Source organism: Phalaenopsis equestris, unplaced genomic scaffold (assembly GCF_001263595.1).
Source record: "Phalaenopsis equestris unplaced genomic scaffold, ASM126359v1 Scaffold000813, whole genome shotgun sequence".
Classification (NCBI taxonomy): Eukaryota; Viridiplantae; Streptophyta; class Magnoliopsida; order Asparagales; family Orchidaceae; genus Phalaenopsis; species Phalaenopsis equestris.
This window is the reverse complement of record NW_018165253.1, coordinates 67301-84054: the sequence shown is the minus strand read 5'-3', so window position 1 is coordinate 84054 and position 16754 is coordinate 67301. Positions and strand designations below refer to the sequence as shown.

Below are 16754 nucleotides of genomic sequence, written 5' to 3'. Positions count from 1 at the left end.
GGGAAAGTTAGGGGTTGGTCGGTTGAAAGACAAGTAGGGGTTCGTTGGAGGGCTGGAACATTAACAAATAGCCAGGAACAACCGTTCGAGTGGAGACAACGAGTGGGAATATTGGCGGCAACTACGGGAAATGCGTGGGCAGCGAAACAACAAAGGAAGGATTGTCTTGGGGTTGGGACAATGAGGGGGATGGTTGGACATGGAAGATGGGAAGCTGATATGTGTGGTAGCAAGGTGAGAGCTGATTGAAAGGGATAGTAATAGGTGGAGTTAGTGGTGGATGGCGGCTGGAGTTGTAGAATGACAATAGGAGTGCAATACAATGGCTCTGGCAGTAAGAAAAGGTGGCGGGGGCAGCGAGGCGATGGTTGCAGATGATGGGAATCAAGGATAAATACTCTCTCATGAACAAGCTACAGTCGGAGCACTACTCGACCCTTGGAATATCACCACCTCATATGAGCTACACATGGAGCAACACCTACCATTGGATACATCCCTAAAAGGGAGAAACCCGGACATTGACGGCTGTCCTAAACAGAAACACAACAAAAACTAACCCTAGATTTTTTGAAACACAAATATATAATAATTGGATGAATAGGAGTGGGCCTAAGGCCAGACGGTCCTTCCACAAAATAAGAAAGCCTAGATTGAATTGATCCGGGTAAGCAACGTTTTGCGTGCTTATGTGCGAGACTTCCCACTTCCAATACCAAGCATGAGACATCTGTGTAACTATGTTTCCTATTAAAATCAATATTTTTATTTTACATGTTTTTTATAAAGAAACGTTTTTATAATAAAATCTTCAGTGTTCTTATGTATTCTAGAAATAATTGAATAACAAATATATTTTTCATTGGGAAGAATTGAGCTCAAAGGAAAGTTGAATTTAGCCAAGTCACAAGTTTCGTCAAACTTTGATCTAGTGGAGTGATAGGATATCTAGAAAGCTTAGTGTTCTAATTAGCATTTGGTTGGTTTTTTGATGTTCGATCATCAAATATCCATTGAGTGTCTGTTTGGGGCAGTTGCAACTTTTTAAAAAACTTCTGCGCAGCAGTATTGTCAGGAAGTTACTACGTGGAAGTTGTGTGTTTATTTGTTTTGTACAACTGTGCTATAGTTTATGAAAACAAGATATTTTTGCCCCTATATTGCTGTGCTGTTTATAAGATAAACAGTCTGGGCTGAATAACTCATACATGTCAATGCAAAATTACATTTAAAACCTTAAAAACTTGTAAAGTTCAAAAATTATATTAAGACTAACATCTCACTTAACAATGAGTAACACAACAATCAAAATCAAATAAAAAAATATTACAATGAAAATTAGCATTATCATAATATTAAATTTGAAATGCAGAAGATCAATTTTATGAGATAACTTCTTCTCCATGGACACTCTCCATGTGTGATCACTATTTATGGTGGAATCGTCCAACTGATCTGCTCACCTGAAAAGTCACGGTCTTCTATTGATCTATTTCTTGGACACCTGTAAAATTTTCTCGAATAGCTATTCTCATTTCGTGATGTATGCAGAGCAATGCAATCCACATTTGCAGTACAATACTTTAGAGACACCATAAATTCTTGAGCTCATATTTTCTAAGTTTAAAAACACAAACATAAAATTAGTTTGCACTTACATGAAAAATTAACTCATAAGAATAATAGAAATACATAATTAAAACTTTATAAAACTATGAGATCTTAGAGTAAATATAAACCGACGAATAATTTGTTACTATAAGTAGACAGAAGACTTTAAAGAAAGGGGATCTTACTTGCCTTAAATCATGTAATACCGAGCTCATATATGTCATAAAAGCATATCACCACAAAAATCCTTTAGAAGGATCCTAACCGTCATATGACTGAAAAAGAAGTGAATCTTAGTTGTCCTGATGGTGATTTCATACATGTCAAAATCTATAACATATAGGTCATCCAGAAAAACCCCTAATGTTATATAACGCATCATAGACCTCCAAATTAAAAAAAAAAACCATTCAAGAAAAAAAATTAAATTAAGTCTTTTCATAGCACATTACAATAATTGTCTTACTCATCACCTCTACTAGCTCGAAATGACTAATCAACATATGTTTTTACAAACAAAAAGTTAAACTCATCAAAGCATAAATTAACCAAGCCAATAATATACAACTCAACCCTTTCTCCACATGGAATAAGAGTAGTGATAGAAAAATTCATTATAAAACCTAAGCCCCATAATTTTTAAGTACAAGAAAGTGAATTCAAGAAAATATCCACAGGGGATTTTAAATCATACAACCAAGGGGTGCGCTCGATATACCATAGCCAGCGACTTCGTGAAAGCTTTATTAGAACAAAACCGCAGAATGCGCGTAAGCAACGATGACGTAAAGACGTTAGTGTGTTTAATTAAATGCACTTATGCTATAAAAGGCAGCTAGTAAAGCTCAACAAAATCACAAAATAATTTTTACAAGTGTCATACCATATGTATAATAATTAATAATCACTTCCAGTGAATTATCTTGAACTCATGTTTAAATAACATGTGCCACATACACATACTATGACAAAAGGATCAGCCAAGGAATTTATGAACCAATTAAAGCATCCAAAAAGAGTAGTACTACAAAATATTAATTGAATCAACTGTGCATTATTTTAAAATACTTACAATCTACCCAACTAAGTTTAACATCAATTAGCAAAGACATACCACATAGCTGAAAACACTTCATGGAAAAGCTTTTCACATAGCTGAACGACAATTGCACATGTATTAACAACATTCCATACATTTATGTTCATATCGATAGTCCTTGAATTATCAAAGACAGAAACCACAAACATAGAAAAACCCACAGAGACAGAGACCACAAACCACAAAGAACAACTCCTAAAAAAAGATTCCTTCAATCGAGCTATTTATTTTCAAAAATTTTTAAATTCATGATTATTCGTTATGAGCCTACCAAGATAAAACCACAAACCATAAAAAATAAGCCATAAAAAAAATTTAAGGATATAAGGTATCGTACGACGAAGGCCCTCTAAGGAATACACCTTCCGAGCTCTCAATTTCCTAAATTTATCAAACAATTTCACAGGATATGACGAAGCCCTCAAAGGAATACACCATCATTCGAGCTCTCAATTACCTAAATTTATCAAAAAATTTCACAGAAAAAATGAATTAGGCTCCTCCAGCAAAAAATATCACACGTAGGTTCATACCGAAGGCCCTCAAAGGTGCAGACCATCAAAAGCAAATTAGTGGTTGTGCAAAGGCAAAAATTAGGTCCCCCCATTCATCAAACAGACGTTGCACACTGGGGCATACCGAAATTCCTTGAATTAGCATAAACAGAGGCCACAAACCACAAAGAGCAAACCTACCGAAACAGATTCACCAAACACATAAATTAGGTTCCTCGATTCATTAATCAACACTGTACATAGGTTCATACCAAAATTCCTTGAATTAGCAGAGATAAAGACCACAAACCATAAAGAGCAACCTCATTGAGACAGACACTACAAATCACAAAGAACAAATCCGTCCAAAAAAATTTCTCACAAAAAAATAAACGCCCTAAATTAGGTTCCTTCAATAGATTAATTTCTCCAAATAATTGTAAAAAAAAAAAAAAAAAAAAAAAAAAAAACCGAATCATAAGGAAATGGATGGCTGCAGAAATCTAATTCTTGATGTATAAAAAGTTTTACCTCTCTCCCTCTCAATCGCCTCAACCGAGTTTGCTTTCATATACTTGCACCCTTTTTAATAGGTTCATTAATGTTTTCTTCCCTATAATAGCACCCCCTGAAAAAATCCTTAAATAAAAAGGTCTAGTGGGCCATGATTACTGTTGAACCTTTTCATCTAATCGAAGTTAGAATGATTGAAACCTGTAACTTGAAGCTACATATTTTTATCATGGGCATTAATGTAGGATGCATTTTAAATCAATGGGAATGGTATAGGAAGCATTTGAAGTCAATGAAATAATCTTATATTTTATTTTAGTGACATACTTAATGTGTCCAAGCTAAGGTGCTCCTCTTATGACAAAGGATTTTATGCTATCATCGCTAACCTTAGGCACTAGTGTTAGTGTTACTTTTTCTTGCTTTAAGATTTTGTTCTCCATTCAAATTATTAATTGCATGTTATTTATAATAATATAGCAACTGATTGTACAACACTCACAGCTGAAAAAATAAAGAAAGATTTACATACTATTGCTTATTTTCTACGTAGTTACATATCTAACACCTAAATTTTAATTTTTACATATATGCCATCGTACCTATGCATGAAAATGTGTTTCACTTTTTCAAGTTAAAATAATATATTTTTGATGTGATATTGTACAAAAAAATGTCAGCATGAATCTTGAGGCAATCCCACAACCCAAAAAAAGAATGAGGTGGCAAAGTTGGTCCCACCAGAAATTAGCCCTGGACCCTGGGAGAACCAATTAGCTTATGCTAGCCAGAGTTCATTCGAACCAACCCAACGGTACATGCTCAGAAGACAAACCTCTGCTCTAGGGAAAAAATCCACTCGACCGGCAAGAATTCTCCCGAAAAAAGTTGAAGACTAACGACCTGCTCGACTCATGCACTCGGCAAATATCAGTCGGTCCGATCGACCTCACCGACCACATTCAGAAATCTAATTGGATGCCTAGATTTGAAGGACCGACCGATCGACTGTCCCCATTCAAAAGGTCGGTCAGCAACACTAACCAACTCACCTTGTCGACCACTTTTGACCGAGCCGGAGAACGACGGGATCATGCCACACAGGGGTTTCTTTTCTAAAATAACATTTACAACCCCCTTAAAAACGGGGTTATAGATGTAATTTCCCTTCATGGCTTACCCTCTTCTATAAATAAAGGGATTTTTTTTTATGTAATAGGACTTTTGACATCTCTCTTTTCTCATGTATCTTCTTACATTAAGGGACTTTAGGCTCTTTATGCTTTCCATATATCTAAAACATTTGATTATATAAAAAGGGTCATAAGAGCCTAGGAATACCTCATTTTGCCCAAAGGGCCAAGTCATTGTGCACTCCTCTCCTCTCTTCCCTCTATCTTTGCCTCTCTCTCCTATTCTCTTAGTTCAAACACTCGAATCTCTTGGGTGTGCCTCATGGACAAATTCAGATTCAACATCCTGAAAGATACAATCAGTATGAAGTATAACACTAACAAGAAGAGCAACACCAAGTAGAAAAAACCTGCCACAGAGACTCCTAACACGAAGTATGCCAAGGAGTTTATGCACTAACATATCCAAGAGATGACAAAATCACATTTTGTTGTCTTCCTAGAGCCTTTAGCTCTGAGGAGAAAAACCACATCGACATGTTGAGCCAGCTCCTCTCGGTCAGGAAGCCCATATGTTGAAAGCCGACCAGTGGTACCTCGACAATGCTCAGTCGACACCAGCCGAGTGGAGTCAATCTAGGCATAGGCCCCAATGTGAAGAATGTTATCGACCCCAACTTGTTGAAGGTCGAACAAAGGAACTTGAGCGGAGGTGCAACCCAATACCTCAGCTGAAATCCGACTAGCAATAAAATGACATTATCATATCAAATGTTATATACATTTTTCGCTATAAAAATTACATAACTTTTCTAACATATTCCTAGGTCAATTCGAGACTCAAAAAACTCAGAGTTCATATGCTTCAACAGATAGCCAACACTCGAGGAACTCGAATCCGAGTAACAGAGCTGACAACGATGCCAAAGGCGTTTGGTCGGCATAATATATAAAGAATGACACAATGCCCCCGCATTGTAGACCTTAATCTCCAAACTTAAATCATATAGAGCCTTCGAGGTCGTTCCTTATTTAGTAGCGCCAAGCTCCACGAAGGGTTTGACAGAAATCACCCTAGTAGCAAAGTCTCGACACTTACCCCACGAAAGCAGCAATAAGATCTACTTAATTAGCATAGCATATGGGGTAATCCGTCCAAGGAAGAAATTTGACCAAGCAACCAAGACCTGGAATGTGTAAGATGCGATCTGATCACCGATAACAAAAAATCAAGACATAATTTGTCAAATCGGCGCAAATTAAAAAAAAAATCTGACAATGACGCAAGATGCTTGATCGGTGTAACTTTGAAGCTTGACCGACAGCGAAACTAATGTCAGACTGGCAAGCCCCATAAACCAACAATGCCGAGCATCAAGAAGTCCATGTTTCTATACTCTGTACGAATAAATACCTTGAGGTGGTTTCTTACCCAGTAGGGAGTCTCGGCAGTGAATCACTCCAATAGTGAGTCTCGGCGGTGACCTTCGCAAATGACAATATTCATTTAAAACCTAGCGAAATTTATGATCCGAGCGAGACGACGATTCGACCAAACAAACAAGACACAAGTGGTATAAGACTTGTGTCGAATGATTAATACAAATCAAAATCAGCAGATAAAATATTTCAAAACTGATTGTTTTATGACACACACTATCAGTAACAATCGAGCGGTAAAGTGAAATGCAGTAAAGGTAAAGCAACTAGTATAAAGAAAAAAATTTCATTTTAAAAAAAAAATATACAAGTTTTTCTACGTGGCTATACTTTTCGATCGGATACAACCGTGCAAAATAAAATTTTCTTCCTAGAGTACAGACAAAAAACAAAAAAAACCAAGAAGTCATGGAACAATTGACCCCTACCTGTCGTCGCTGTAGCCTCCTTCCCTGCGAATTTGTCACAGTCTTCCTCATGGTCGGAAAGAAGATCGACAAACCACCTCATGTCAGCCCACTTAGAGTCAAAAAAGAGGAAGCAATCAGCGGTCAAAGCAATGTCGACCTAAAGTTGTTTCGTTAGCGCCGTTTTAAGCTCAACATATTCTTCTTCCAGGGCCGCGACAATTTCCTCATGCTCTCTAGTTTCTCTCCTCTGGCTCTCGGTGGGAACTTTAATGTTTTCTCAGTCCGACAGCCCTTTGCTCTGCTTCCTTCTTTTGGGTGATCGCCTCAATCATGCTTCGCTTAGCAGCCGCCTTCTTGTCCTCCATCTGGCGAAAGGACTTTGCCTGATAATGGGCAACCAACCATGCCATCAGATGGAACTAGTCATAATGTTGATCGAAATTCATGTCACTCGTACTCGTCAGCATCTGCTTGAAGAAAGCAGAATGGATCACCTTCGCCGGGCGACATAGATTGTTCTCTGCAGTAGGAGTCTCCATTTACAAATCCATCTCGGAAGAAGAGGTGGGGAGAGATCCTCAGCAGGAGCCTTTCCCTCTTAGTGGGGAGTACCTTCTTCCTGGCGTTCAAACTCTGCCTCATCATTGGCTTCAGTTTCAGAATCTAACAGAGATATAGGAGATGCTCGGCTCGTCTCGCCCCTTGATCTGGCGTCGATGAAGGAAACGTTGAGCAACTTAGCCACCTTCGCTCTGGTCGGAGACACCTCATTTACTTCCTCTCCGCTCATCCAGACAAAAGTCGATGTCTTCAGGAGAGTTCTTACTGCAAACTCCAGAAGTTCCAGTACTTGACAAGAAATCCTTTCAACCAGTAGCATGAACTCCAAAAGATGCATAAATTATTAAGTAATTTTTGAAGTAAAAAAGAACCAAACCTTTGTTGACCCTCATGAAAACCGACGATTTTTGTGGTCGAGGAGTTGCAGTCGCCTCCGGGCAGATGGGTAAACCCTCGATTTCTTTTTAGCCACTTTCGCCATAGCCTTTTTCCGCTTCACCTCCTGGACAACATAAGCCTCCCATAGCTCATCGGTCATAATCCTGAATTCTTCTGACATAACTCTGTTCAAGATGTCGGAGTCTAGATCTGATGCACCGGCTCTCGTCCCTCGATCATACTTCCATACTCTCTCAGGGGTCCAGAAGGGTCTTGAAAGTACGAGACTTCAACGCCCAAATGTCTCAGTAGGAACCGACCTGAAACTTCAACTTCTATTATTTAATTTTATTCTCGAGTCCCAAAAGTCGGAGCCTGAGGCCCATTGAAAACACCGCATAACTATCCCATCCTACTTTGAAGTTGAAGAGATAAGAATAAGAAAAGAGTTTGATCGACTGCGGGATAGCCAACCACCAAATAAAGACAACGATTGTAATGATGACAACAATTGAGTTCAACATCACTTGTGAGGGAATGATACTGTAGCAGGTGAAGATCGCCTGCAACTCTCGGTAGAAATGCGGCCTCAATCTACACTCAAATTGGTCCCGGTAGAAGACCAAGTCTTTGCCATAAACATTGATTGCTCATTCACTATTTTTTATCACCCTCAAAACTATCAATTGCCCATAAACACGGGACTCAAAGGTATTTCACTCAGCGCTCCATCAAAATTGAAACTTTCCCAGACGGATTGGAGCCGAAGAACTTTTGCGAATATTTTTGTTTTTCGAAGGTTTCTTGCTAATATTTGGGAGCCATGAAAATGAGACGAAGAAAGAAACAACCGAAAGAAGAAATCGATAGAATATACTCCAGAAAATGGAAAAATTACTCGAGGTTTTCCTGAACTCTTCACCATATTTATAGAAGACCAGAGGAAGTTGATTTGTCACAAGGACGACGTCATTTACTACTTGAAACTGCTAAAAGGGAGTCAAATCGAACACTCAAATCGAGATAGAAAACTATCAATTTTTACTTCATAAATAAAAATATTTTAGTTTACATTCGCCCGATAGCTATTCCTGAAAATATTTTATAAAGACTTTGGCAGTCGCTTCAACCGAGACAAAACCTTGCTAAAATAACCACTCGTACAAAAGTTCACCCCTAATTTAAATCTATCTACTCTATTTATTTCAGCTTTTGTCTAGCTAGTTGAAGATTCCTCCCGGACGGCCAGCAGTTTTTCTCGGAGAGCTGCAAATTCTTCACAACGCGTGGCCTTCTGAGCACGGATGGCGGCCATGTCTTCCTTCACCTTTTCCAGTTGGTTTGCCCGGTGCGTCTACCCGGCTTGAGGAAATTCGGACGTCCGGTTGAACAAATCTTCTGTCTCACACAGCCGGTGCTCTTTTGAGCTAGAAGATTCTAGCCTTCCAGCCACCTCTACTTGGGCCTCCCTCAAGAGACTTGGACGACTACTCTCAGCCTTGGTTTAGCGCGGAGCACCCTTGGTAAACCCTCGGCCCGCCATGGCTACCAGACTAGGACCTTCGAGGAATCAATGGTCACTACTCCGGTGATAATGGTAGGACCTCCTCGACCTTCGAGGAATCAATGGTCACTACTCCGGTGATTAGGTCATCTACATTAAAAAATAATACGAAGCAAGATTCAGAAAAATAAATTCACTAAGCAAACACCCTCAATACCCATGATTCGATCCCACTCCAAAGTGGTGAAAGAACCCTTCCTTACCATTCTTCTATCTTGCAGCTGGAGAAGGAAGGCTAGTGACACCTTGTGCACTCGACGACATCGAGGCATTAGCGACCTCTCACACAATTCCCTCAGTAGCTGCTTTCGGTGCCCTGGTGGTGTTAAAGCACCAACAACTTCTTGCTCTACTACCCCAAACGGTAACGCAAGAGTCTGAGCAGTATTCGACGGACCAACCGGTCGTTCCTTCGAACGGCCACTCACCTCCATCTGAGACGTTTCTAACAGACGACCTTTCTCCTCATAGACCCCCTCTCTCGAACAATTTTCCTTAACCCACTCCTCACTAGGGCGAGCAAGAAGCGAGTCTGACAACCTCACCAAATCCTCAGGATTTTGTCTCTTTCGCTTCTTTCCCGATGCTTTATGCTTTTGCTCCCCTTCCTAGCGGGGTTCACTCTCCTACCTCATATCCTCGAAAACCCTTCGGTAGATTGTTTTATTGTACTTTCAGCCTTGGACGGGGACTCATTAGCCATGCTGATGATTGGAGTGCAGATGAACTGAGCGAAGAAAATCATTATAAGATAGAAACATGTGCCCCTTACTCCATATTATTAGAAATCGTGGACACGAAATTCAAGAGTTTAATTATTGCGTTATTAAGTAGTAAAAAATATTGTTCGCTTTTTGCATTATTTTTTTTTTCTTATCGCAATTGTTGCTTTCAAGAAGCAAGAGAATTAGATAAATAAACATGTAATAAATAAATGTGTCAGCAAAAACCTTGAGTCAATCTGACAGCCTGAGAAAAGAATGAAATGATAAAGCTGGACTCACTGGTAAGTAACCTGGAAACCTAGGAAAATTGATCGGCTCACGCTAGCTAGAGTTCATCCGAAAAGACCCAACGATATGTGCCCAAATGACATCCTCTGCTCGGGGGTACATGTCCACTCAACCGGCAAGAATCCTTCGAACAAGAATTGAAGACTGGCCACCTGCTCAACTCATTTACCCGACTAATATCAGTCGGACAGATCGACCCTCAATGACCATCTTCAAAAATCTAATTGGCCGCCAAGGTCTAAAGGACCGACCGACCGATGGTCCTTATTCAGAAGGTCAACTGGCAACACTAATTAACTCACCTCTTCAGCCAAAGAACTGCAGGACCCTGGGCCCACAGTAGCTTATTTACTAAAATAATATGTACAATCCTCTTTAAACGGGGCTATAAATGTAATTTTCTTTCATTGCTCACTCTCTCCTATAAAGAGAGCGATCTTTTCATGTAATAAGGCTTTTTGACTTTTCCCTTCTCTCATGTATCTTCTTGCAAGAAGGGGCTTTAGGCTCTCTACATGTTTCAAAAAAATCTAATTACATAACAATGGTCACTATCATAACCTTAATTGGAAGTTTTCTTAAGCAGCTTCAGATTGCTTAAGATGTAATTAACTATAGGGGTTTGTCCTTATAGGAAGAAGTGAATCCTAGAACAGGTATAACAATCTGAATCTCTGGTTGTGGGGATTTTATTCATGAGGTTTTTTTCGTAGGTGTGCTTTCAGAGTGTTCCGAACCGACTCTACCTCGGTCAAGCACTTTGGACCTCTCCATGCGAAGTTTACCTCATGAAATTTTTTTTCCCCACTTTCTCTTTTTGTTTTGTTCCCATCGTTGTTTGCTCTCCTTTCTCCTCCAGTGTTCATTTCTCAGGGCCACCATATAATTGAGATAGAGAGGGCAAGTCACTGTGCATTCTTCTTCTCTTTTTTCTCTCTCCCTCTCTCCCTCTCTCCCTCTCTCCCTCTCTCCCTCCTTTTCTTTTGGTTCAAACGCTTAATTCCTATGGGTGTGCCTCTGGATTCAATAGATAAGAAAGATTTGGCTGGTATAAATGGAAAAGGTAAAGTTTAGGTCTTAGATATGTAAATACATAGGAATTGGATGTAAATACATAGGAATTGCGTGGTATGTATGTAAATTCCCCAAAATTTAGGAATTGGGTGGTATGTATGTAAATTCCCCAAAAATAAAAGAAACCCTTTGGCACACATATCAGAGTGCATATTCTCCAATATCACCTTGAAGTGGAATGTAGGTGAGCCAACACACGCGTTCGAGCATATCCTCTTTCATCAGCGGGGACATCTTTGAACAAAGACTTATATATAAAACAGTTTCATCAATTTATTCTTATTGCCGTCATAGAAAGTAACTTTTTTGTAGTATTTACAGTGTGCTATTCTTTGTTATCTTTGAATAATTGGAAAAGCGAAAACTGAGTGCTTTGAAAATAAAATAAAATAAATAAATAATAAAAAAACTGAGTGCTGTGATGTTTATGCCTTTGATGCTTTCTACAGGTCCATCATGGTGGTGCGGGAACAACAGCTGCTGGCCTAAGAGCTGCGGTTCGTTTCATTTTCACTAATTTATCATTTAGTTGTTAGGCCTCACCAAAGTCTTATAAATAAATTGCTACTGGCTATTGCATGATTTTTAGTGCCCAACTACAGTTGTACCTTTCTTTGGGGATCAGCCTTTTTGGGGCCAGCAAGTGCATGCAAGAGGAGTAGGTCCTGACCCCATACCAGTTGATCAATTCACGCTGCCAAAGCTTGTCAACGCCATAAAGTTCATGCTCAACCCACAGGTGTTTCTTTAAATTCTTCACTTATTTTTATGTATCTACATATTCACACCTAAACTTAGGTGCTTCAAACTATGCTTGAAAAATGTGTATTTCAATTTTAAAATGATTTGACTGCTATATGTATGAAGTTGTATCCTCTATATGTTGGAAAGAAGGTGAATTCAACTCAAAACATAAAGATAAACAATATAAAATAGATGTGATCATTGAAAAGAAATATCCAACATCTCTTGCAGATTCAACTCAATTGAGGGCTACATCTTGAAGCCACCGTTTCAGATTTCATTATTATTTATTTGTGGAAGATTATACTTTTAATTCATTTGATACGCACTTAAGATTAAATCTGCATACCACTTGATTCTTATATATTTACATATCTAACTCCTATATTTAAATGTTTACATACATGGCAAGAGTTAAAATGGTGTTCTTTTCATCTGCTATGAAAGATTTGGGTGGTATAAGTGTAAAAGATAAAGTTTAGATGTTAGATATGTACATACATAGAAATTGAATGGTATGTATGTAAATGCCTTTATGAAATAAAAATTTAGCTCAACAACTGAACATTCTATTTTCTAATAAATTCACAGGTGAAAGAGCGGGCCGTTGATCTAGCTAATGCGATGCAATCAGAGGATGGGGTTGCTGGAGCTGTCAACGCCTTTCTAAGGCATCTGCCACCTCGGCTGAAGCAAGCTGAAACTTCGCCGGCCGAACGGCGGCTCTTCGACTCCTACTTCGGCATTTTTGGGCGGTGCCTTGGCTGTTCCTGATCAGTATGCGTGCATATATATATATTTATTCATTCATGCTCTCTCTCTCTCACGCAGTGGCTTCATTACACATTCGACAAGTTATGGTTTGGCTTGTCTTTGAATATTGAGAGTTTGAATGAAAGGGAAGTTGTTGAAAATGTCAATTTATTGAATGTAAATTTGTAATAAACCAAAACATTAGTGTGATACATATGTATATATGTTTTTCATTTTTTGTCGCTTTTTCAACTCTTTTCTGGCATTTACCAACAAATCGTGCAAATCTTATGTTTTACATGTTTAACCTCTAAACTTTTACATTTACATGCATAACAGCATAACATTCGGATCTTTAATAGGACATCAAAATTGTCATTATTAGTGATGTTTTTAAAAGTGAAGTAGGCTTGTTCATGCACCGGCTTGTGACACCAGAGTTATAAATGTAAATATAAAAAATTGTGCTGTTTGATATGTAAATACATAAGAATTGTGGTATGAATGTAAATTTTTACTATTTATTATTATATTTTTATTTTAATTATTCTGTTTACTCCTTTAGGGAGATTGTGAAAGCAAAATTAAGCAATATTTTTGGTTCATATATGTTCCTGATTTTCTTTGCTATCAAGTATATACAATACTGCAAAATTTTATTAGATATTTGAGAACTATTGGCCTTTCTTACCTGCAGATTTTAGATATCCTGTTCTCAAAGCCCTAGTCGCATGGCCTTGCAATCATAATTTTCTTGTGTTGGTGATTTCGGCAAAGTTTTGTTGATTTTGTGATAAATTTTAAAATTTTGGTAAATTTACGTGCATATCACACAACTCTTGTGCATTAGCATATCTAACATTTAAAGTTTCAAGACTTCAGTGTTATAAATCTGTTTGAAAATGTGTTTTTCACTTTTGAGAATTGGGTGGTATTCTTAATGTAATGGTAATGATTTGAATGCTATGTATGTAAATATAAAAATTTAGATGTTGGATATGTAAATGTGTAAGCTATGTTGTATGCATGTAAATGAGTAACTTGCTAGGTTTGAATGCAATTTTTTATTTTATTTTATTATTATTATTATTTTGAAATAATTGATGTGGTTTGAATGACATTATGCTTTATCATTTGATGTAATCAATCTCAAACATTACTCACCTTATTTGGAGTTACATGTAGGCGTTACAGAATACTTTAAGTATTTAACATGAATAGGTCTTCGACTTAGCTATCCTATGACTCGGTCGGCAGAAATCAATTGAGCATGACTCGGTAAGACCAGATTGTCCGGCTATGTTGAATTGGGGTTGTCGATCAACCTTTTGGTAGCTCGGGGGTCTGTCAGACTAGACTCAATCTTCTTGGTTTTGTTAGTCATCTAGTTAATTAATTGTTGGTAACTATTGATCCTTAAATTAGGAGCTTATGTCGGCAAAGTGAGGTTAGGTTATCGGACAGTGGGTGAATCACTATAATCCGATAGACTTTTCACTCCTTGATGAGGAGATCCTTTTGGATATTCCTTGCAATTATATTATGATCAATTCCTAACCTTTGATGAGGAATATTAATGGCACAAATGAGATGGTTGGTGATGCTGAGTTTTTTCTTTAAGTCAGGTTGTGGCGGGAGGTAGGTTGCCTCTGCTTAGCTCGATTGGCCTTGATCCTTGGCTTGGACGACTTACATTCAGTCACTCTTGCCCTAGTTTAGGGGAGTTGAAATGTATCAGTATGTCCTTTGGTATTTAGCTAGTGAGACTTTCTAAGTCATACTTTTTATTCTTGTCCGTTAAATCTTCTCAAAATACATGCAAACACGTTTCTGATGTACATGTTTAATTTTTCTAATTTTCCTACTTGAAAACGATAGAAGTGATAAGAATAAGAAAATTAAATGCAAAAGTATATTCATTTATTTTGAAATCAAAGTGTTCAATAATTGTACTCCTTGGATTTACATGCCTATGATTCTCATAAATCGGGGGGTGATAAACATCCTTGTTATCCACATTGATTTTACGTCAGTGTTTGAGTTAGTCGGTTTTCAAAACATCTCCATGGAGTGTGCTCAAAAACCTTTGGATGATGTCCCTAGTGTGGGAATGTTAAGTGCTTTTGACTTTCTATGTCGTAACCTCGCCCCAAGGCGAAAAAGAAGTCGGATGGAAAGAATTGGTCTGAGGGAAAGAAGGGGCAAGAAGAGGCCAGAAGATGAAATGCAGAAGAAGTTGATTTCCAAAGAACGGAAGGCAATTGAACCGACAGATGAAGTACAAATGAAGTGGCGACGTGAACCACTTCAAGTCCTTCGACGGGAGAAAGATAAGGTGTTAGTAGGAAAAGTTTCCTTGCGTCTGAAACGGGGGACACCACTGATCTAAGAGAGGAACTTTTATTTGAACAACCAACCACGACATTCAAATCTTAAAATGCTAGCTTGAGAGATCATATAAAGGAAAGTTTCCTTGACTTGTAGGCCTACATAACCAAAGGTTTTTCTCCTATCTTACAGGAAGTAAGATAGGATTCAGTTTAATTAAAGGGTTTGAATTTCTTTATTAGGGCAATCCCTCATAGTTAATTACATTTTAGGAGTTGAGACTCCTGAGAAAACTCGCGATTCTGGATTCGACTTATATTTTATTAAATCATCAGTGAAGGTCTATATGAAGATAGGTGGCCAGATTCAAAAGAGGGAGGATGGAATTAAGAAACAATTGAGTTGGAATTTGGACCGATTTGATTATATACATATGCATAGTAGGGTTTGGGCTCGATAGTTTGGACTTGGAAATAGGAACTTGAAATTATGTTTGCGGCTAGAGTTTGAAATTGGGATTTCAAAATCAAGGTGAAATTGGACATGGGTTTACAGAAAAGTGAGTTGAATTAAAAAAAAATGACCTTAGGCTAAAAGGTAGATAGGTTTTAGGGATTTCTAGATGAAAATGAAGCCTTAATCCTGACTATTAAAGAAGCTAATAGGTAGACGAACATAATTTTAGGAATAATGTACCCGATCAAGATGTCCATATCTTTCCATCGTTCTGGATACTAGCATCCTCACATTATTAACCAGTTGTGTAATGACAGCGACATTATATATGCTTAAAATTACAAGAATTTGATACTGCTGCTAGAAGATTTAATTCCCCGACAATGACGCCAAAAACTTGACAGCGGTTATAGATTCGATAAAGAGGTGTATAAAATATTCAATAATTGTAAAGTCACACTTATCAACGTAAGTATACGTATCGCTCAAGTAATACAGGGCTCTAATGGAGTTCTAGATATCGATCCCATAGGGAGTAATATTTGAGGCTACAAACTAAGATTTTAGAAAATCAATACTTAATCACAACAATATAGTTCAAATTGCTTATCTGTCACTAATAGGAAATTAAAATAAATATGTAATTTTAAATACGCTTAAATAATTAATTCTACTAATAACGTTTCTAATGTGAAGTTCAATATATAAGAAAATATCATTCTCCTTGTCAAGAAATTAAAGTGATTGGATAAAATGAATTAGTTCAAATTGGATTGTGCCAAATAAGAGCATACCTATTCTTTACCCTTTGGTCCAGGCGTAAAGAACATTGACTTATTTATTTTCTTGGTTCTATTGTAATTCTATGCTTGGTTGCTGAATCTGCGGCTAGGCTGAGAGGATACCGGCTCTCACTTCGGAGCTCCCACGTTCCCCTCGCCTGAGGGCTAACATCTACACCGCAGCACCCAAATGATAAGACCGAATTGAGGATTTGAGTCTGTCACTTTAAAATCTCCAATTCTACGCCCAATATTTTTATTTCTCTATTTATTTGCACCCAACTTTCAAGAACTTTGACCTCCCTGAATCTTGGATGTAATCTTCACTTTAGTTGTAAAACTTAACATATTTTAACAAATTAATTGGCCATATTGAAAGTAAATTAAGATCGAAGTGAAAA

At 37.8% G+C, this 16754-nt stretch overlaps 1 protein-coding gene across 3 annotated transcripts in view; it reads left to right on the top strand.

Moving 5' to 3' along the window:
* The window catches only part of LOC110031427 (sterol 3-beta-glucosyltransferase UGT80A2-like), a 70140-nt gene extending 57076 nt beyond the window's left edge, over positions 1–13064 (top strand). For 2 of the 3 annotated variants that reach the window (XM_020734611.1, XM_020734610.1), the window contains exons 12-14: positions 11740–11787; positions 11880–12029; positions 12626–13064. In XM_020734611.1, the coding sequence (XP_020590270.1) occupies positions 11740–11787; positions 11880–12029; positions 12626–12808 (381 nt within the window). In that variant the 3' untranslated portion in view covers positions 12809–13064. Of the gene's footprint in view, positions 1–11739; positions 11788–11879; positions 12030–12625 lie in introns of those variants that run through there. The other variant, XM_020734612.1, reaches the window with a different exon arrangement.
* Positions 13065–16754: the final 3690 nt, after the last annotated feature.